We start from the raw sequence: 22,907 nt of genomic DNA, 5'->3' as shown, positions 1-22,907 counted from the left end.
ACTTCATGGCTTGGCTTCTGTTGAGATTCACTTACAAAGCCACGTTTATTCATAGGTTTATATCACATCACTTCGTATTTTGAGATCTTCAGGAATTATTTTTTAATGGCAATTTTAGGAAATCCCTGCCTACTTGCTTAGTTGTGTCCGACTGTGACCCTTTGGACTGTAGCCCACCAGGCTCCTCCATCCATGGAATTCTCCAGGCAAGAATACTGGAGTGGGTGTCCCATTTCCTTCTCCAGGGAATATTCCCGACACAGCGATCGAACCTGCGTATCCTGTGACTCCTGCATTGCAGGCGAATTCTTCACCTACTGAGCCACTAGGGTAGCCCATCTTTAGGAAAAACAGGATTTATGTAACTGGTAAAATTTGTAAAATGATAAGTTCCCATATTATATACGTAGGGCTCTGAAAAATTCAAATGTTGTGAGAACTTAAACGCTATTTTTGATCATGGTAAATGTTGCCTATTTTTGTAAATACTTGGTTTCATCAGGTAAAACAAGTAGTATGTTTTGGAATTTAGAGCCAAGGAAAAGATACTTGGTGAGTATCAAGTGGCTCTGGCAGTCTCAGGCACACCTTGTTTTACTGTGCTTTTGCTTTACTGCACTTAGCAGATAACTGCATTTTTTTACAAATTGAAGGTTTATGGCAACCCTTTTCAGTGTGTTTCTGATGAACATTCCTGATAGGTGGGAAGAGGTCAAAATACCAATATTGACACAAGTTTGGTAGAAGTTAATTCCAACCCTCTTGGATGACTTTGAAGGGCTCACAGGGTGGAAGAAGAAACTTTAGATGTGGTGCAAGTAGCAGAAAAACTAGAATTAGTATTGGAACCGTAAAGTGTGTTAGTCGTTCAGTTGTGTCCAACTCTTTGTGACACCAAGGACTGTAACCCGCCAAGCTTCTTTGTCCGTGGTGTTCTCCAGGTGAGAATACTGGAGTGGGTTGTCATTCCCTTCTCCAGGGGAATCTTCCCGACCCAGGGATTGAACCTGCGTCTCCTGGGTTACCAGCATTACAGGCAGATTCTTTATTGGTCGAGCTACCAGGGAAGCCTATGGGTGAACAAAGAAAATGGTTTCTTAAGATGAAATGTACTTCTGGTACCGATATTGTGAAGGCTATTGACATGACAGCAAAGGATTTGTTACATAAACTTAGTTGATGAAGCAAGTTTGAAAGGACCGACTCCACTTCTTACTGTTGGTAAAATGCCGTGAAACAGTGTTGCATGCTACAGAGAAATCATTGTTGAAAGGAAGAGTTTATTCATGTGGCACATTTCATTGTCATCTTATTTGAAGAAATTGCCACAGCCATCCAGCTGGTGCCAGCGTTCACCAGCCACCCCTGATCAGTCAGCCGCCATCAACACCTTGGCGAGATCTTCACCAGCAACAAGATTATAACACTTTGAAGACTCAGATGATGGTTAGTGTTTATTTGCAACAAAGTATTTTAAAATTAAGATGTGCATTGTTTATTTAGACATAATGTTATTGCCCACTTAATAGCCTATATAATGTAAACATAGGTTTTATTTGCACTAGGAAACCAAAAAATTCATGAGACTCGCTTTAACAAAAAAATTTGTGTGACTTGCTTTATTTCAGTGCTTGGTTTATTGCAGTGGTTTGGAATCAGAACCATGGTATCTTCAAGGTATGCCTATATTTTTAAAACAGTGGAAAATCCTACTTTTAAAATCACACAAAGCCAGTATAAATCATATTAATTAGGGGAAACAGCCCACCCTGGAATGGTTCTAAGGCGTTGCATGAGTGCCATTGATCTGATCAACCTACCACATTGCAGGAAGAGGAACTACAGAATATATAGTTTAAGTAACTTAGTCAAAGTCCTGTTTTGTAACTGCCCTGGGTAACTGTCTGCGAATACAGTTTGATTGTTTAGCTCCTGGGTGAACACTGAAATGCTCCAGATCCCTCAGAAGTCACACCTCTTAACATGATAGTGCCTCTGTGGTACCCTTAAATGTTTTCTTTTTTTTTTTAGCACATGCACCGTATTACTCATGTACCATTTGATGTTTTTAATACATGGTGTATATTTCAGTGCAAAGTCGTGCCAGATACAAATGTCTGTATTTTTCATAGGTTTATCTATATTGGAATTAAGTTTTGTCCTGAGTTTGAAGATTTTTTTAAAGAAGAAAGCCCTTTTCAGTAGTCCATATCATCATTAATTATATGGCCTAGTTCTGGTTTCAGTAAAGTTGAGAATTAAAATCTTAGTTATTACTTTTAGTTGATAAAATTTCTTGGTGTTACCTAAACATTAGAGTTGGCTTGCTGGCATTTGCCCCAGGCATTTAAATTTAGAGGGTGAAAAAGTTTTAATGATTAAAAATAAATGTGTGTGTGTTAGAGGGTGGGGGGTTAATGTATAATTATTAGTATCCTTCAGCTCTTTAGCCATGAGATCCTGGCCCAAGGTCAGCCTCCTTGTCAGTCCTTTCAGCTCCCACTCATGCTCCTACCTGCTAGCCTCTCCTGTCATATCCTTTCCACCTTCTTCACTTTGCCAGTAATTTGATTGATTTGAGGATGTATTTCTTAGAACTTGGATGTCAGTTTGTCATTGAACACAGTGAACTTATGTTATTATGGCATTGAAAAATACAGGTTTTGTTTTGATTTACTAACCCACTTTAATCTTTGCTGAGGATGTAATAAAAAGGACAGGAAGAGCTGTGTTCACAGAAATGGAGGATGTAGTATGTCCATTTGAATTATTGCAGAGGCCTCAGTAAAGGTTGGTATACTCAAAATAATGATTCTTCATTGTTTGGCACTCAGGTTGCTTTTTTGAATAATGATTGTGGCATCATTGCTTATGTAAATAATACAGTAATGAAACAGGACCCAATTTGAGAACATAAACATTGCCAATTTTAAAAAATCAGTATACAATAAAATTAGCCTTTTAATTTCATGTATGGTTCTGTGAGTTTTAACCCATTTATAGGTTTATGTGATTGCTATCACAGTCAGTATGGAATATCCTTGAGCCCCAGAAAATTTCTGTTTTTCCTTTGTAGTCACATCCTTCTTCCACCCTTAATACTTGGCAACCACTGATCTGTCAGTGTAGTTTTGTTTTGTCAATAATGTTATATAAATGGAATCATACAGTTTGTAGCCTTTGAGACTAACTTCTTTCATTCACATAATTATTTTGTAATTGAGCCAGTCTGTTGTGTATATCAGTAGTTTGTTCCTTGTTATTGCTGGGTGATACTCTCTGGCTATCAGTGTATCAGTTTGCTTATCCATTTACCTATTTACTTATTGCAAGACATTTGGGTTGTATAGTTGGTTCTGGTTGTGATAGAGTTGCTGTGAACACTTTTGTGCAAGTTTTTGTGTTGGTACAGGTTTTCCTTTCTCTCGGATAAATCCCTTGGAGTGGGGGATTGCTGGGTCATGTGGTGAGTGGGTGTTTAACTTCATAAGATACTGCCAGACTGCTTTCTTGTGGGACTGTGCCATTTGTATCCACACTAGCAATGTATGAAAGTTTTAGCTGTTCAGAATCTGTGCCAGCACTTGACACTGTCATATTGTGGCCATTCTTATGGGTGTGTGTAGTGGTATCTCATCATGCTTTTAATTTGCCTTTCCTTCCTTCCTGAGGTTGATGAACATCTTTTCATGTGCCAAAATTGCCTTGTTATATCTATTGGTTGAGTGTCTGTTCAAGTCTTTCCCCCATTTAAATGTTCTGTTTGCTTGCTTTCTTGAGTTGTAATAGTTTGGGGTTTTTTTGTTTTTATTCTTGGTACAAGTCATTTGATACTTTCTCCCTGTCAGTAGTTTGTCTTTTTAATTGTTTTAACAGTACTTGTAGAACAAAAGATTTCAATTTTGATGGAGCCCATTTTATCATTTTTTTCTTTCATGGCTCATGCTTTTGGTGTTAGGTTGAAAATTGTTTAAATCTCAGATGACATTTTTTTCCTTATATTTCGTTCTGCTATACCCATTTTCTTTGAATTATTGTGGTTCTTTGGAAATGAAATGATAGAGCAAGAAATTTGTCTCCTAAAGTAAAGGTTAATGTTGAATGTTAACGATAGCTTAAGAAGATCCGGACTTAGAACTACATATAGTATGATGATGATGATGATTATAACTATATAAAAACATTCATATTGAGGAACTTTTGCACAGGGAAGGAACAGAAATGGCTGGTGTGGCTCTTCAAGTCAGTGGTCCCCTAATCCTGGCTGTTATATCAGAATCACCTGGGTAGCTCTTTAAAAACAAAAATACCCAGGTTCTCTTTCTCTTAGATCCTGTGTGGGCCCCCAACTTTTTGTGTGTGTGTTGGTCGCTCATTTGTGTTCAACTCTGTGGCCCCATGAAACTGTGGCCAGCCAGGCTCCTCTGTGTGTGTGGAGTTCTCCAGATGAGAATACTGGAGTGGGTTGCTATTTCCTTCTTAAGGGGATATTCCTGACCCAGGTCTCCTGCATTGCAGGTGGATTCTTTACCATCTGAGCTACCAGAGAAGCTTTTTTTTTTTTTTTTTCCATTTATTTTTATTAGTTGGAGGCTAATTACTTTACATCATTACAGTAGGTTTTGTTATACATTGAAATGAATTAGCCATGGATTTACATGTATTCCCCATCCCAGTCCCCCCTCCCACCTCCCTCTCCACCCGATCCCTCTGGGTCTTCCCAGTGCACCAGGCCCGAGCACTTGTCTCATGTACCCAACCTGGGCTGGTTATCTGTTTCACCCTAGATAATATACATGTTCCAATGCTGTTTTCTTGAAACATCCCACCCTCGCCTTCTCCCAGGGTTTTGATTCACACAAACTTGAGCAAAAGGTATAGAGATTTCCTGTATGCCCACTGACACATGTACAGTCTCCCCCACCACAAGCATCCCTGCCAGAGTGGTGCGATTGTTACAGTATTGAACTTACACTGACTTATTACTATCACCCACAGTCCATCATTTACGTGGTGTTTATTCTTGGTGTTGTTTATTCTATACGTTTTGGCAACTGTGTAATGAAATACCATTACAATAGCATACAGATATTTTCACTGCCCTAAAAATCCTCTATACTCTGCATATGCATTTTTCCTTTCACCCTAAGCCCTGGCAGCCACAGATCTTTTTTTCAGTCTCTTTAGTTATGCTTTTTCCAGAATGTCATGTGGTTGGAATCATATCGTACATAGCCTTTTCAGATTGACTTCTTTCACGTTGTAGTATGTACTTAAGGCTTCTCTGCATCTTTCTGGTTTTTTTTTTTCTCATGGGCTTGATAGCTCATTTCTTTCTAGTGCTGGGTGATATTCAGTTGTCTGGATGTACCGCAGTTTGTTTATTCACCTACTGAAGGGCATCTTGTTTGCTTATGAGTTCTGTCAGTTACGAGTAAAGTTGCTGTAAACATTAGTGTGGGGGATTTTATGGCGACATAAGTTGTTCACTCCTTTGGTATTTATTCTGGGGAGCATAATTTTCTGGATCCCAAAGTAAGAATATGTCTAGTTTTGTAAGAAACTGCCACTGTCTTCCCAAGTGGCTGTATCATTTTGTATTCCTCCCAGCAGTGATTGAGTGTTCCTGTTGCTCTGCATCCTCACCAGATTTGGTGTTGTCCTTGTTTTGGATTCTGGCCATTCTAATAGATGTGTGGTGGCATCCCATTGTTATTTTAATTCAGACTGAACATCTTTTTATATGCCTGTTTGCTATCTGAATATCCTTTTGGTGAGGTGTCCTGGTCTTGCCAGTTTTAAAATTTATTGCTGAGTTTTATAAATTCTTTGTGTATTTTGGATAACAGTCCTTTATCAGGTGTATGTGTCTTTTGTAAGTATTTTCTTCCAGTCTGTCTTATCTTCTCATCCTCTTGATTGAAATCTCTTAGTCTCTGTAGGATTCTGTTTCTTTGCCAGGTTTATGATCTATTGTTTTTAAGTTACTGTGTCTTGCTTTATCCTTTGCAAGGCTAGATGCTTTGCATGGTCATCAGTTTTCAGCTACTACTTTAGCCTCTTGTCACAGCTGGTACATCATCCTGTGCTCAGCTGCCATGGTCTTGTTACTTGTTCTTCATCTTCTGATTCTTCACATTCCAACTCTTCATCTGCATAATGTTCATGTAGATTTTTAAAGTAATGGATCTGGTCACAGTATGATTGGCAGGACCCTTTGGTTCTGGTACCACCTTTATCTCAGGGTTCTTCTTCCCTTTTGCCTTTGCTAGTGCAAAAACTAATTATGGTTTTGGTAGGGTGTGAGATTAATAATGTTGCATATCCCATACTTTCTGTTTCAAACTTTCTGTACTGTTACATTAATAATTTGTAAGATAAAGGTTAAATCTTTTGTCACTTTGTGTATTTTGCTTATGCCAGCTTAGTCTTGAAAAAGCCTGTTTTGATCTTTTGTAAACATTAAATTTTTATCTCATTCCTACCATTTTATTGTATGTTTGGACAAATAATCTTTCACTTTTCATGTATCAGTACAGATATTTTTCTGAAACAGTTTTAGAGGAACATTTTCTTGCTGATAGAGTGATCTGAATAAGAGATGATTGCAGCAAATATATTTAAGGGCATTTATCTTTCATCTTTTAATCATGTCTGTGTATGTGAGCATTCAAAAATAAATATAACAAAATTAACTCTTAGTAGCAACTTCCTTTCTACTAAGTAGAATTCACTATTACTGATGTGTCAGGATAATTTTTTGAAGTATAATGCAAATAAAGCAGTGTTATCATTTGTGACACACTGTGCTGGTTGATTGCATTTTAGTCTTGTCGAAGGGCAGTATCTTATACTTGCTGATCTATTTTTAGTGTATAAATTAGTGATTTTAGAAAACATGCCTTATTTTATAGCTTTGAAATTTAATAGGTAAATTTTTCATTTATTCAGCTGATATACCAAGCACGTTTTTGCATTCCAAAATCAGCATGACTTTATAAATAGAGTTAACATATAACTTGAGTTCATAACAAAGGGAATATTTTCACTTAAATCCTTTCAAATGATTAATTTCTAGATTTTCTGGTGTTTAGAATGTATAATACAGTTTCTCTAGTGTTGTCATAATTTTAATTTAATTGCTACTCAGAGTTTAGAGGGTCAGTGAAAGAATATGAAGCTTGATGAAGAATTTTGTAAATAGGTACATTTTCAGCTTGCTGGGTTTTTTTGTTTGTTTAGCATATGGGAGCTTGCATATGATGTGTGGTAGATTTAATTACTTGAAATAGGTTTTACCACTTTGCATGAAAGTGTTTAACATAGTACTGTCAACTGACATGGATGTTTATCACTTTGAATATTGTCAACATATTTATGGAGTAATCTCTTGGTGATACATTTGAAGTCAAGTAGCTGAGTCTTGTGAACAAGACTATATGATATAATTTTGAATTATGTCATATAGACTAGTGGTTTTCATACTGTATGTTTGGTAGAACAGATTAATTGTCCCAACAGTACAATCTCTCACTGTTTTCCCTCTACGTGTAAGAAAAAACCAATTACAGTTTTCTCAGCTTCAGCTTTCTCTACTGTGTGTTGAGAATAGTGTGTGTGTGTGTGTTTGTGTGTGTTTAATCTTTGACACTTAAAATCACTTTATTCTAGTTCTAATACACAATGACATTTTATTTACGTGTGTTTATACTTTGAGTTTTAGGTGTCAGAAAGCACTGTGACTTTACATTCTTCCCAGCCTAAAAAAGTTAAACCACTGCGGTAGATTATGTGTGGTGAAGAATGTTTAGAAATTAAAAAAAAAAGAAAAGTCTCTTTAGGCTGGAGTTACTGAGAGTTGAGGTGGACCGTGGAAGAGTGGTTGGATTTTAAGAACTGGCATTAATAGTTCCAAAGTGTCATAGGAGCTTAGAGGACAGATGCAGTACTTCATGACAGAGCTAAAACCAGAGTCTAGATTCTGTTTCCTAGTCAAAAAGAATTTTTCCATTGAACTGATAACATAACAGGAAGAAGTAATGGTCAGTAACCTTTACTGGAGAAGGTGTGAATATACTTGTGGATTGTGGGGAAAAAATTCCTCAATTCTTATCAGAATTGCCTTTAAAGGGTATTTCAGACTGGAAGGAACTTTATGCAAAGGCAGATATGGTGAAAGAACTTATTACCTTGTTGGGGGTGAATCATGGTATTGGAGGGTGGGGATGAAATAAAGGGTCTTTCATATGCCAGGCGCTGTTCTAGATGTGGGAGGTACACAACGGAGGAGAGAGAAGCCCTGCTGCCGTGGAGCAATAATAAACATAAATATGTAACGTACTGGTAATGAGTGACGGGTACTGGGAGGAAAAACAAAGTGTAGGCTGAAGAAGTAGAGGTCTTGTTACTAAAACGATGGTCAGGGAAGACCTTTTGGGGAGGTTAAACTTGAGCAGAAGAGAAGGAGGGGAGTGAGCTTTGTGAACTCAGCAGAGGAGATGGCAGAGCACGTTTGCAGTAGCAGCTTCATGGTGGCTGAAGTACATCAAGTTAATGTGTTTTATGCTCATGGAGTGTTAGGCGCTCTCTTATGTGTATTTCAAGTGGTAATTCCATCCTTAAAACAGTCCTATAAAATGGATACTGTTTCAGATATGAGGAAACTGAAGTGTGGAGATGAAATAATTTACCCAAGGTTGCACTCCTAGTCTGGGAACTGGGATTCAAGCCCAGGTAGTTTGACTCCAAAATCAGTGTTTTTGACCATTTTTCAAAGACGGGGGAGCCCATAGTGTAATAGGAAGTTTAATTGGAGTGAAATAGCCTGGGACCAGTTCTGTGGCACCTTTGTAGTTCTTTTGTAAGTCTTTAGGATTTTATGCTGACAAGTTTCATCATTGGAGGGTTGAGAAATGCCCAGGAGGTTGCTTTATGATTCTGGAGGTCAAGAGACCGGTCTGGACTGTACAAAATGCTTTTGTTAGTTATCTGTATATAGGTTATATTATAGCTTAAAATATTTCTGCTGGTCTGTAACATGTTTCTTTGATTTAAAATCAAAGATTTCACTTCGTTATTTTGTTGAACAGATAGTGTGCATGTATGTATGAGTGTGCGTTGGGTGTATAAACAAACTGTAATGAACCCTTCTGTTAATAGGTGCGAGAAGATGTACTAAATTCATTGAATAACAACTTTCTTCAAACGCTAAATCAAGCTTGGAATGATCATCAGACAGCTATGGTGATGATTAGAGACATACTAATGTATATGGTAAGTAGAGCTTTGTTGTTTTTCCTTGAAGCATTTCAAAACACAATGTCTTTTTTCTGTCACATTTAGTTGGTACAACTCGGTATGGAAAGCTTTTCTTCTTTTTTTTAATACCATTTTATGTCATAAGGGCCAACTTCAGCTTATATGAATAAAATCTTAGTTGTTCGTATACTTAATGATTAAAAAGGAAAAGATATAATATTTTTCTCAATATCTAGCACTTAACACTTCAATATGGGAAATACTGAAAAGCCCATCTCTCTTTGACTGAGGGGAGTTGAGTGACAACATGAGAGATGAAAGCTAAATATTCTCTTGCATATTTTTACCTAATGTCCTTATGTTTTCAGTTATAGGAGATATTGTATTAATGCAAATATTTTTGTAATAACTGTACTCTTAGCAACTGCCGTCTATCTCTCCTAATAGTAGGGATGTGTACACACACACACACACGCTATTCTTCAGATATGTATTCCCTTTTTCACATATAACTTTTTTGTTTTTATCATTCAAAAAAAATACCTTGTTGATCAAAACAATTAGGAAAACATTGACTTGAGCTAGACTGTTTAATAGCTTTCAAGGAGATTAAAACTCAGGTTTTTTTTAAAAAAATTACAATTATCAATATTCGTCAAGCTTAATTATTATGTCTGCAGAATCATCAAGCCCAATAGCTTGTTTCTTCAGTGTTTATCTTTGGGAATTGAACTTAATGATTTTCTCCCAAGATTTTACTCTCTGCTTTGGAATTTTTATTTTCAGTTTCTTTATAGTTTTTGATAATTAGTTGTAATGGTGAGAGTGGATCCTAGTTTCTTTACTTGGTAGAATGAGGCAGTCTTTGAAAAGAATTTCCAGTGAGGTCAAAGAACTATAAAATTTTTTGTTCTGCTGAGTGAATTCAATCGGGCCTGTTACCCCAGGATTTGGGATGCTGGGAAAGATTGAACACAGGAGGAGAAGGGGACGGCAGAGGATGCGGTGGTTGGATGGCATCACTGATGCGATGGACATGCGTTTGAGTAAGCTCCAGGGGTTGGTGATGGACAGGGAGGCCTGGAGTGCCACAGTCCATGGGGTCACAAAGAGTGGGACATGACTGGGTGACTGAACTGATTGGCAAGAGGGTCAAAGAGGAGCTACTTCATTTTTCACAGTTTTGGGAAAAGGTTTAGCCTTTTATTTAGCCTTTCTGAGCCTCATTTTCCTCTTCACAATAGTTATCTTAATGTGGACATTTTGAGGTAAATGAGGTAGCTTGTGAAAGCATACCATAATATTTAGAATTTAAATGTGAAATGACTTTGCTTATTGCTGTCTTTAAGTTCCAGATTTGTTGAGTCTGAGTTTCAACACAGACACTGAGATAGAAAATCACTTGTGATTTTATAGTCCATTGCTCTATTGATAAAAGGAGTATTTTGAAATAATATATACTTATTCTTTATACCATGTGATTTTTTTTTTTTTAATTTCTATTTTATTTCAACACATACACTGCATTTTTTGTTGGCGGGGGCACAAAAGAAATCTCAGACTTTGAATCCTAGCTGTTACGTGACTGTAGTCAGGGAACTAATTATCATAATCAAGGAACTAATTATTATTCCTTAGCTTCATTTATAAAGTGAAAATAATATCGTACTCATGGGTAGAGTAGCTATGAGGCTTAAAGGAGCCCTTCATGTGAAGCACTTATATGGCCTGGACTGTAGTATTGTGTTCAGTAAAAATTAGTAATATTTCCCTTCATCTTTTCATCAAATCCATCTGGTAGTATAACAGCCCTGGATAAACCCAGCCACTTGCCTTCCCTGGGCTTCTGCTGGTAGAAACCCCGTTTGGGAAACCTCCTACTGTGTCCATTTTCAAAAACTTCCTCTATCAACATTCCACACTGCCCAGAAGTCTAGCTCTTTGTCTAGTCAGCTCATTCTACCACTTTGAAACAATTGTTTCTCTTCAAGCCTGGTCCTAAAAATGCTATCCTGCTGGTCCCCTTACTCTTAGTAAACAATCTCATCTTCTGCCTTTCAGAGGAAGAGAAACCATCAGGTGGAAGCTGTATTCATCTGTTGCCTCTGAGTCTGCAAGTTTCTATTTTCTGCCTCTTTCTTCTCAGAATAATATCCCGCTAAATTTTCTCTTGGACCCCTCCACTGCTGCCCAGAATCTCCCATTGCTGTTCACAGCCAAATTTCTCATAGGAAGTGTTGACACTTGCTGTGTCTCTTTTCTCCTCGGTTTGAATCTGCCTGCAGTGTAGGAGACCCAGATTCAATACCTCAGTCGGGAAGATCCCCAGGAAGAAGAAATGGCAAGCCACTCTAGTATTCTTGCCTGGGAAATCCCATGCACAGAGGAGCCTAGTGGGCTAAAGTCCGTGGGGTTGCAAGAGTCAGATACAACTTGGCGACTAAGCCACCCCTGTTCATTTTGAGTATGTTTCAGTCACGCTTCTGCCTCAGCTCTCCTGTCTTGCTCCTACTGGTATCACAATGTCTGCATATCTCTGAAAGCAAAGCTCACCGCTCGTCCTCATTTGCCTTGATTTTCCAGCAGCATCAGCACACGTGACTATTATTCTGGCATGGTTGGGTCCTTCATTTCTGTGATCAAGGACTCCCTTGGTATGCCTCTGTCTTTCTGACTGTTTCTTCTCAGCCACTCTTCTTTCTCTTCTTGCCCCTTAAAATAGAGCCATTCTTGGGGCTTAACCTAGGCTTCCCTCTCCTGGTACATGGTATTTACTTACATTGACTCTCTGTAGTGCCTCTGTGCAAATGATTCCCACCTTATCTCTTCAGTCTCATGCTCTGAGATTCAGACTCATAAATTCATTGATGTAGCTGGTGGCTCCCTTCACTGTCTAGAGATAGTTCAAACTTGGCATTTCCAAGTGAGCTCATAATCAGTGTTATTCCATTTGGTCATGACAGGAACCTGGGAATTATTCTTGTCAGTTTCTTCTCCCTTTTTTCCTACATCATGTATTTCTAGAATCTATAATTTCTCTGTTTTCGTATCTGCCACTCAAGACCAGAGCACTTTGATTTCTCGGTAGCTAGTCATACAACATTCACCATGCTCCCGTCTCTTCTTTTTCACATTGTTCCTAGAATTATTACTTTAAAGTGCATGATTCTTTCTCATCCTTCTCTCTCATCTTGGAATCTTCACACCTGTCTTCTGTCGGGAAATGTTTCCATAATGTTTCCTCACTTTTGTCATGTGTTCCTACTTATCCTTTAAGGCTTTGCTTGGATTTCTGGTAGGCGGTCCTTGCTCCATGCTTTGTACTGCCCGTGGCCCCAGCTGCTCTGGTTGTACCTGGCGCTGCGCCCCCTGTAGTGTTTATCCTTACTGACAGCTGCTTAGTGCCTGCTCCCCCGCTAGACTGGACTGGGAGGGGTGGGGCTGGACAGTGCTCCTGTCGCTGCTCTGTCTCCAGCTCAGCACAGCCGCCTGCGCAGCCTTGGCACTCGCTACATCTCAGAATTACTATACGCGTTTTTTAGTAGATGGTGCTTTTTTTTTTCAGAATGCTAATTAAAAATGCAAAATTTTAGATTCAGAAAGAGGTTAGAGTGTTGATAATCTATTTTCATATTCCATAGGTGTAATTCTTTCATCCTTCATTCTCTTCATTTTGCCTTTTTATGTGTAGTATTCTGGGCTTAATTAAATAAGTGTTTTTTAAATTTAAAGTATAGTTAATTTCAATTAACATTGAAAAGTGCAGAGCTAAAGTGTACAAAGTTATTTTTGACACATGTATGCACATGTGTAACCAATGCTTCAATCAAGATAAATTCTTCTAATTTTCCAAAAACTACCCCCCCAATTTTTTTTTATATTGACATCTCCATTATTTTCTGTGAAGTTTTTTACTCTCATTCCAGACTTATCAGATCACTTTACCTGCTACATAAGACATATACCTAGGCAGATGTCTTCTTCCAGTGAATACTGGCTCTGACTGTTGGAATTTTAGAACTTAGGCTCATGGGAGGAGAGAAGATGCTGCACTGTCTTGCCACCTTCCTCCTCCTCAGCTCGCTGACTTTTACTCTGACAGGGAGATGTCTGTGTCTAAAATGCCCTGCACAAGCCTCAGTGTATAGATATCGTGGGAAACACTAGCTCTTGAAAGTGAAAATGGAATCACAGGTTACACGGAGGCAGCTGTTGGTTGAAATTTGTCCCTGAACACTTTGTTGTTGGCAGGTTCAGCATTCTAGAAAGAAAAAGTGTACACATATCTCAAAATGGAACATGTGATTCTGCCACTATATTTTTTCTAACATTTGAGACTTAATTTACCTGTTTTTTCCCTGAAAGCGTTGGAGTGTGTAATCTGCTTTATTTTTAATTCATCCTTTTCTTTAAGAAAAGTTAACATATTAAACTTCTAAGATTGGTTTAGGGCTACTTAGTATGTTACCTTTTCAGTTTTTTAATTTTATGAAGAAAATTTGTTACAGGTTATATAATAGCTTTAATTATCAAAATAATCCACAGTATATTAATATTCATGCATTTCTCCCCCTGTAAACTACAAAATAGCTATAATATCAAGGGGAAAATTAAATGTATGGCTGGCATTCTGTAGGTTACTTTGGAGCAACTAGAATTCATGTCAAAAGAAATAGGAAAGCATTTTTTATTGTGGTATGGAAGGTTAATAGAAGAATTTTCTGCATAAAACTCTGTGATGATTTTCAAAGATATTTTCATGTTTTTACTTGTTTATCTATATTCCCAGTCATTTTTATAAATAACAAAAATACAGTTCTATTGAGGTTATCCTTAAAGACTAGAAGCTATAAATTCAAAGGCATGGGGGGAGAGTTGACCCAGGGAAAAAATGGATCACTACTTCTTTGAGCTATTAGGAAAGTCCTTAGGATGGGTAAAGAGGTGAGGTGGAATGTAGGAAGAACTTTTTGAAGAGGAGAGAAGCTGAGAATGGTCTCCTTAATAAAGTAGAACATGCAGCAGTCAGTTACTGGTCACAGAAGCATGTGAGGTACTGAGGAATGTGGTAGGCTGAGTAATAGACTCTCAGATTTGCCCACAAGTAATCTCTGAAACCTAGAGATTGTCACCATATATGGCAGAAGGAACTTTGCAGAGGTGATGAGGTTGAGGATCATGAGATGATAATTGTCTTAGGTTATCCTGCTGCAGGGTCTTTGTAAGAGAGTTGCAGGAGGGTCAGAATAAGAGAAGGCAATATGATGACAGACACAGAGATTGGAGTGATCCGCTTTGAAGATGGAAGAGGGGCTATAGCCCAGGAATACAGGTGGCCACTAGAGATTGAAAGAGACAGGGAAGTGAATCCCCCTCAGAGCCTCCAGAAAGAACCAGTGCTGCTGACATTGTAATCTATCTTAGTGAAACTGTTTTCAGTCTTCTCAACTCTGGAACTGTTAGAGAGTAAACGAGGTACTGAAGCTGGTCATTTGTTCAGCAACAATAGGAAACTAACACTCGGGGAAGTTTGGAATATCCCCTGTGCTGGATCAGCCATGTAAGTGGATCATCTGTAATTGTGAGGGGATAATTTAAGTTGGCACAAAGTTTGTATAGTGACGGTAGTCAGTAGCCTTCATACTTTCTTTGGAGGGACTTAGCAGTCTCAGGGAAAAATATTCAAAAGCTAAGGAAAACCTACTAATTCAATTTGGCTTATTGGGTACAGGGAAGAATTCTAAGGTCATAGCATTGTTAAATTGTTGATTGTCAATCTGTGCTGTTTTCAGAAGCGGGCAACTGAATCACAAGTTCCCAGGAAACAAGTATTCGGTGTTAGGGATGAGTAGACATGAAGTTCTAGTTGAAGTGAGGAGCTGTTGAAATGTACACAGGGAGGTGGGAGGAAAAAGAGGATCTTTAATACCAGAGATATTTGAGGTCTTCTAATGATGAGGCTGAAAGTCTGTCCATCTCAATATGTGGGTGAAGGGAATCCTAATAAGATGGGAGATGAAAATTTAGACATCTGTAAGGAGTGTGTCAAATTGGTCATTATTATGAAAATTACAGTTATCAGAGGTCATAGATATCAAGGAACCAAGTTGAGAGATAATATAAGCTGTTAGCTAAAGCTACCAAGGATTTCTATGTCCTTGGATACCAGAAGATAGGATGAGAACATAGAGATCACAGAATTTGAGAGTTTGCATTTTCTTTTGTAGATTTTGGTCCTTTTTAGATTCAAAAAAAATTTCTTCTTTACTGTATTCTAGATTGAGCACTGAGAAAAGTTTGAAAACAGCTGTATTCTAGAAGAGCACAAATAGGTTGTTTAAGTCTTCTTGGTACTTTCTCTGCTTTCAAAATGATATCTTAGAAGAAAATAGGATGTGGCTTTGGGGCTGTTAAGCTTCACACTTTTTAAGTTTTTTTTTTTCTTTTTTTCTTTAACTTACTGCTTTTGCAAGAAGGGCCTGTACAAGACAGGTTCCCCATATGTGCTCTAGTTTTTGCATTTGTGACTGATAGTATAATACCTTGGCATCTTTTTATGGTTAGTTCAAAAGCTAAGTACTGGGCCTTTATGTAAAATAAAACCAGGGCAACCTCATAAATACTGTAAAGGTTAAGAGTATTGGGCTTGATAGTTAGGATTTCTTCCTTGCCATCCACTTAAGTTCCCCTTTCAGCAAATTAGTAGAACCATAAACACTTTTGATTACTTATGCCCTGTGAACTGTTTTTGCATGTGTGCAGTGATGATGTAGCAATCCATGACATTGAGTTTAGGGAGAAAGGCAAGCAGGTATTAATCCATCGTGGGTAGGTCCTGTGGAGGTGCAGTCACAGAGCACAGATATCTTGGTGTAGGAAAGGAAGATGAAACTTTTGTCAATAAAGGAGACTTCTCCACATACACTCACACACACACTTATATGTTTGATAGTTTATTTACAGAGTTGAGCTAACATTTATTCACCTTTGTTGCTTATGTGGATAAATTGATTCAGCAGGTATGCAGTGAATGTGTATAATGTATCAAACACTATTCTAAACAACTGGGTTTCTTTTTCCAATTTCTTCTGTCATTGGGCAATTTTATGATGTGGACATCACATTTGGGTAAATAATCCTGTTTTCCCAAGCCAATAATTTAAGAAAAGTGATTTTTATCAATGATCCAAGTGTAAGGTATGAAAGCATATTCAAAATTTTAGCACTGTTTCTTTTCTCACTTTAAAATTTTGAATCTGATAGTAAAATTCTCATTAAAGAAGTGCTTTTCTAAGGATTTAGATACCTGTCATCAGAAATTATTTAAAACCATTATTATTAGAATAGTTAGAAACTCAGCAAAAATATTAGATACTATAGCAGTTACAGCAGTTATTCTAACCACTAATTCGAAAGTCCCCTTTTAATTTTTTTAAAACACTTTATAACAGGGAGAAGGAAATGGCACCTCACTCCAGTATCCTTGCCTGGAGAATCCCATGGACAGAGGAGCCTGGTGGGCTACAGTCCATAGGGTCACAAAGAGTCAGAGATGACTGAACGATGAACACTTATGTATAACAAAATAAAACTATGCATTTGCCCAGTTTTTTAAAATGTGGATTTTCTGATTTTTTAAAAAATTTGTGAGTTCTGGATAAAAATACCTCATCAAATAATAAATGTATTGTGAGATATTGTCTTTCATTCTAGGTATGTCTTTTCTCCTAATGGTATCTTTGAAGAGAAGTTTTTAATTTCAGTTGATTTCAGTTTTTGAATCTGCAGTTGTTGGAGAAAGTGTTGTGTATATATCAGTTGGTCAGGTTTACTAATCAAGTTCAGATCTTACATATCTTTACTAATTTTTTTGTCTGCGTGTTCTATCCACTACCACGAAATATTAAAACCTTCAGATTTGATTTGGGTCTTATTTCTCCTTTTAGATTATATATTTTGAAGTTTTGTTACACAGTGAATATAAGTTTAGGATTATATCCTTCTTTATCTTTTGTAATACTTCCTGTTTAAAGACTACTTTGTCTAGTATTAATATGAGCTTTCTTATAATTAATGTTTTCATAGCAAACTTCATCCCACTCTTTGCTTTTTACCTTTTTGTCTGCTTATATTTAAGGTATGTCACTTGTAAGTACCAAACAGTAACATGCTTTTTAACCCCATCTGATTATCTTTGTTTTTAAAATGAAGCATGTAGTTCTTTTGCATTTAATGTGATGACTGACAAATTTGGGTTTATGTTTGCCATCCTACTGTGGTTTTCTTTTTTCTGTTTGTCTCATCTGTTCTTTATTGATTTTTTTTCTTTCAGTTTTCTTTGCTTCTTTTAGGTGAGTCAAGTATGTTTTATTACTATACCCCCTCCCCCCATTAGGTATTATTTATATATGCTCTTATTATTATTGTTTTAGGGATTTAGAGATTACAACACAGACCCTTGACTTACAGTTTACTTATATTTGTCATTGGTTTGTTCTTAAACACTTCTGGATAGTGTGAGTGTAGAATACTTTGACTTCCTGGGGCTTTTTCCTCTTAGTTTTTAGACATTGAATCCTGGAGTGTTTGTTTTGTTATGCTGGGGACAGACCTGGTAACTTTTCCAAAATTGTATATGAAAATTTGTGGAGGCCCTGAGTGATGATGACCTTCCTTCTTAGGAAATGCAGTTTTCTTCTGGCAGACAGGCACAGTATGGGCAGATCACCATAATCTAGATGAAACTGGCTTTTAGCCTTTGTTGAGGTTGATCTATTTTTAGTTTGCGTTTTTGTTTTCTTCAGACCATATTTTACTCACAGGAAAAAACCCTTCTGGGGTCTCAGTCAAAAGCCTTGAGTTGTTTGATCTCCACATTACTGTGCCTTGAGATAATACTGACTTGTCCCGCCTGCACGTCTCCCAGCAGTCTGTTCAGCTCTTTAGTCTCCCTGCGCTGCTTTCTGTTTGGAGTTTTGGTGTCTCATCCATGCTTAGATGATGTGTCAGTAAAAGTCTCAATGAAGTTTGCTTGCACAGCTTTGGTTCTTTTCTTTAGAATTTTGCCTCAGAAGCCTTAGCTACTTGATGGCCATTCCACCTATGACTTTGTGCTTGGCCTCCAATTATTGTGATAACAACAGATGACCCAAGGGAATGAGTGAAAGCAAACATAGGACTCCTCTCAGTATACTTGCCGTTTTTCCAGAATCCTGGTCCCTCAAATCCAGGTGGCTTTTGGTGCTCTTTGATGCTTTTAAACAGTATTTGTTTGTTTGTTTATGTATTTTAAAGTGTACAGTTGAAATTCAGTGATGTTAAGTACATTCATGCTGTTGCACAGCTATCATTGCCTTCATCTCTAGAATTTAATCTTGCAAAACTAAAATCTGATACCCATTAAATGGTTACTCCTCATCCCCCCCACCCTATTCCTCAGTCCCCTGGTCTCCACCACTGTACTTTCTGACTATGAATTAGCCCATTCTAGCTACCTCATAAAAGTGGAATCATAGAATATTTGTCCTTTTGCAACTTAAGTTTCATCCATGCTGTAATCTGAATCCGAGTTTCTTTCCTTAACAAATTAGTGGTTTATAGAGGGAAGGTGGGGGGGGGGGTGGTAAGGCAAGATGGTGAAACTAAACTTTTGGTGGTGAGCACGTTGTAGTGTATACAGAAGTCATAATGTTTACACGTGAAATGTTTTACGTCAGTTTTAAAAATTGTCTTTCTTTTTAAGGCTAATAGTCATATGGGTATGCTACAGTTGCTTATCCATTCGCAAGTCAGTGATCTCTTGGATTTCTTTCCCACCCTTTGGCTATTTTGAATAACACTGCTGTGGATAGGTGGAGAAGGCAACGGCACCCCACTCCAGTACTCTTGCCTGGAAAATCCCATGGACGGAGGAGCCTGGCAGGCTGCAGTCCATTGGGTTGCTACGAGTCGGACATGACTGAGCGAGTTCACTTTCACTTTTCACTTTCACACATTGGAGGAGGAAATGGCAACCCATTCCAGTGTTCTTGCCTTGAGAATCCCAGGGACGGGGGGAGTCTAGTGGGCTGCCGTCTATGGGGTCGCACAGAGTCGGACGCGACTGAAGTGACTTAGCAGCAGCAGCTATGGATAGGAGTGTAAGAATATTTCTTAAGACCCTTCTTTTGAGTATAAACCCAGACAGTAGGATTGCTGGATTACATGATAATTCTATTCTTAATTTTTAAGTAACTACCATCTTATTTTCCATAGCAGCTGAACAATTTTACATACCCAGCAACAGTATTCAAAAATTCCAATTTCTCCATATTCTCACTATGCGCTTGTTCTTTTTCCTTTTTTCCCCTTTTATTTTAAAGTTGCAGTATCATTGCTTTACAATATTGTGTTAATTTCTGCTGTACAGCAGTGGGAATCAGCTGTATGTAGACATCGTATATTTCCTCCTGGGCCAGACTCTGTGCTGTGCAACAGCTTCTTGCTAGCTGTCTGTTTTACACACGGTAATGTATATGTGTCAGTGCTGCAATCTCATTATCCCACCCTCTCCTGTACCTGCTATGTCTACAAGTTCATTCTCTACGTGCAAATAGGTTCATCAGTATCATTTTTGTAGAGTCTAGATTATATATGTGTGTGTTAATATACAGTATTTCTTGTTCTCTTTCTGATTCTTCACTCTGTATGACAGCCACTAGCTTCTTCCATATCACTTCAAATGACTTGATTGCAATCCGGTTTATGGCTGAATAATATTCTGTTGTATGTATGTACCACATTTTCTTTATCCATTCATCTGTTGATGGACATCTAGGTTGCTTCCGTGACCTGGCTGTTGTAAATAGTGCTGCAGTGAACATTGGGGTACATGTGTCTTTTTGAATTATTATTTCTCTTTAATAGTAGCTATCTTGATGGCTGTGAGGTGGTATTATTGTAGCTTACTTTTATAGTTATTTTCAAAGGAGTTTGTTTTATAAAGGGTATTCTTTCGAGATGATAAGTGAAAGTACATGATAATAAGCTTTTTGAGATAGGTGTTATTTTATATTGAAGAAACAGACACAGATGTTAAGGTCACACCTAGTAAATAGTAGAGATAGGATCGAGACAGCCTGTCTGGCTCATAAATCTGTGCTTATAAACACTGAACTATATCTCTTCTCTGATACAGGTCTTCTTTTCTAAAAATTTTATAATCTCATTATTAAAACTCGCATCGTTCTAATAGGGACAGTATTCTAGCGTTGTTGCTTTATTACACACCATTACATTGGTGAAATTTGGAATAGGAAACAGTGCTTTTATTTTGTGATTTGGTGCAATTTCTATAGCTTTAGAGAAACATGACTAGGGGTTTGTTTTGTCACATATCATAAGATACGGTTCTTAAGATGAACGGGAATTATTTTAAAGAATTTCTTGGGGACTTCCCTGTTCTTTCAGTGGTTAAGACTTCATTTTCCAATGCAGGACGTGTGGGTTCCATCCCTCCTCGGGGGGCTAAGATCCCACAAGCCTCATGGCCAAAAAACCAAAACAGAAGCAATATTGTAACAAATTTAGCAAAAAGACTTTTTAAAAGAATAGAATTTCTTGCAGCTGCACAGCCTAAATGGCCTTCACATTCCCAAGAGGGAGACTGGGGCCCATTTTATATTGGTGGAATCTATGACTTTGAACTTTAGTTGTGCAGCTAAGTTTTTAAGCCAGGTTTTTGGACAGTATATTCTGTGCTTTTTCATTCACTTTATCCATAATTAACCAGTAACATTTCTGGTCAGTTTACTATTTCATATCTTATGGATGCCTTTTCAGCAGTGTAATCAGACACTAGCATTCTGTAAAAATATTGGGACACTTCTTCAAAGGTTTCTCTGATTAGACTTTTTTACCCCTACTGTAAACTCTGCCGTAGAATCTTTTTTTTGCTTTTCTGGGTTTTTGTATTGTTTTTAAATTTTCTATTTCCATCTTCATTGTGTTAAGCCATCTTAACTTGTGGTTAGAAAGTGAGCCCTGTTTTTGGAAACACTTAAATTTATTACTTGTTGGTAAAAGATTGCCTGGTGATTAAATTTGGGAAAGTAGTTTCAAATTTACAGTAGCTACTTGTTATAGCAGTATTTTCTTGTGTGTGTGTTTTCTTTTAAATGAGTTTATAATTTTTCAGGATTTATCTCTAGTTGATGAGTAGGATAAATATTTAGTATTTATAAAGATTTTTAACCTAATTTACATTGCTATTTTTCTATTCTCTTGTAAAAAAAATAAATGAAAGCAGTTGTAGGTCATCTTGCCTTGAGGACAAGAAAGTAAAAGAAGAATTAAATTTTATTAACCATCTTGACAGTGTACTTGATAAACCAACTTTCAAAGCTATTCACTTCGATTCAAAAAGTGATCTTTGCCTAAAGAGCTGCCATTGGTCATAAGTCGGATCAAGCAAGGAAGTGTAGACAGATGAGTACTGAACCATAACTGCCCCTAGTTCCTTAGTGTTGTTATCAAAAGTGCTGAACTACTGGAATTTGAAGCAAAAAAATGATGAAGATCCACCCTAAATTTTAAAATTGAGGCAAAGGAATGTTGTATATATATTTGTAGTACTAAGTTTTCAGAGTTGAATATTACCCAAAGGTTAGAATTTGCTCCCTGAGTACCCATTTAATCTTACAAGAAAACATTGTTCAGTGAGACTAGATATGAATAATACTGAAAGAGCTTATAATTTGTTCTTTCCTTGGCCTTTTCATGACATGATGACTGTTGATTAAAAATATTTCCCAAACCATTTCTTGTGGGTAAATTAAATAGTATGAGTTACTTTTTGAACTTCCATTACCAAATTTTTGTTACTGTTTTATTTTTATTTATCCCTGACTCGTGAAACTGTTTAGCCCACTTACACAGTCATTCCTTGACTTTGCATAGATTTAGCTTTCCTAAAATTTTTTTTTCTTTTTTTTTTTTTTTTTGCATAGTGTGTCTTGGACCATCTGAGAATACTTTTGCATTCTGAGTTTGACCTTTTATGTATTAGTTAGATGTTTAGGTATCGAGGTGAATTAGGTGTCTTGATGAAGCCATCAGTTAAGGGGAAAAGGTTTGCTTGGCGTAGGAATAGCAGTTCCTGAGAGGGAACCGTAGAGATTTTAAATGTAGTTTTATCTCTGTAGTGATGAAACATGGATTTTTCAGAACATTTTCGAATTCAGAATGCCTGTATTTTGGCTTTAAAAAGTCAAATAGAAGCAACCACCAACTTTCTACCTCTGCTCATCTCTCTAGTAGATAACTGATTGAAGTTGAACTCATACAAATTACATTTTGGTAAAATTAAATATCACATAGACACATATATACAAAATAAAAAGTCCTGCAGTGATTTAAATGATTACAGCTAAATAGATACTGTATTAACATAAAGTCAGCCATTTATTTTTTAACAGAGATTCCTATTAGAATCTGTTATGAGATGCTATTGTGTACCCACAGGCTGAAGTCCTTCTGATAATGCTTAATAAACAGTGAAAAGATATAGCATGTTCATTCAGTAAATATTTTAATATTTATCACGTACAGATCACAAGTTTATTGTGAATGTGTGCATGTGTCATTGTTCATGCACATGTAAACACCTAGAT

At 37.2% G+C, this 22,907-nt stretch overlaps 1 protein-coding gene across 2 annotated transcripts in view; it reads left to right on the top strand.

Moving 5' to 3' along the window:
* CUL3 (cullin 3) overlaps positions 1-22,907 on the top strand; it is a 97,608-nt gene that overhangs the window by 39,955 nt on the left and 34,746 nt on the right. For both annotated transcript variants that reach the window (XM_070458709.1, XM_070458710.1), the window contains one exon: positions 9,160-9,273. In XM_070458709.1, coding sequence (XP_070314810.1) covers positions 9,160-9,273 — 114 coding nt within the window. The remainder of the gene's footprint in view (positions 1-9,159; positions 9,274-22,907) is intronic.

The sequence above is a fragment of the Odocoileus virginianus genome, chromosome 30 (genome assembly GCF_023699985.2).
Source record: "Odocoileus virginianus isolate 20LAN1187 ecotype Illinois chromosome 30, Ovbor_1.2, whole genome shotgun sequence".
Lineage (NCBI taxonomy): Eukaryota > Metazoa > Chordata > Mammalia > Artiodactyla > Cervidae > Odocoileus > Odocoileus virginianus.
This window is presented reverse-complemented; position numbering and strand designations above follow the sequence as displayed.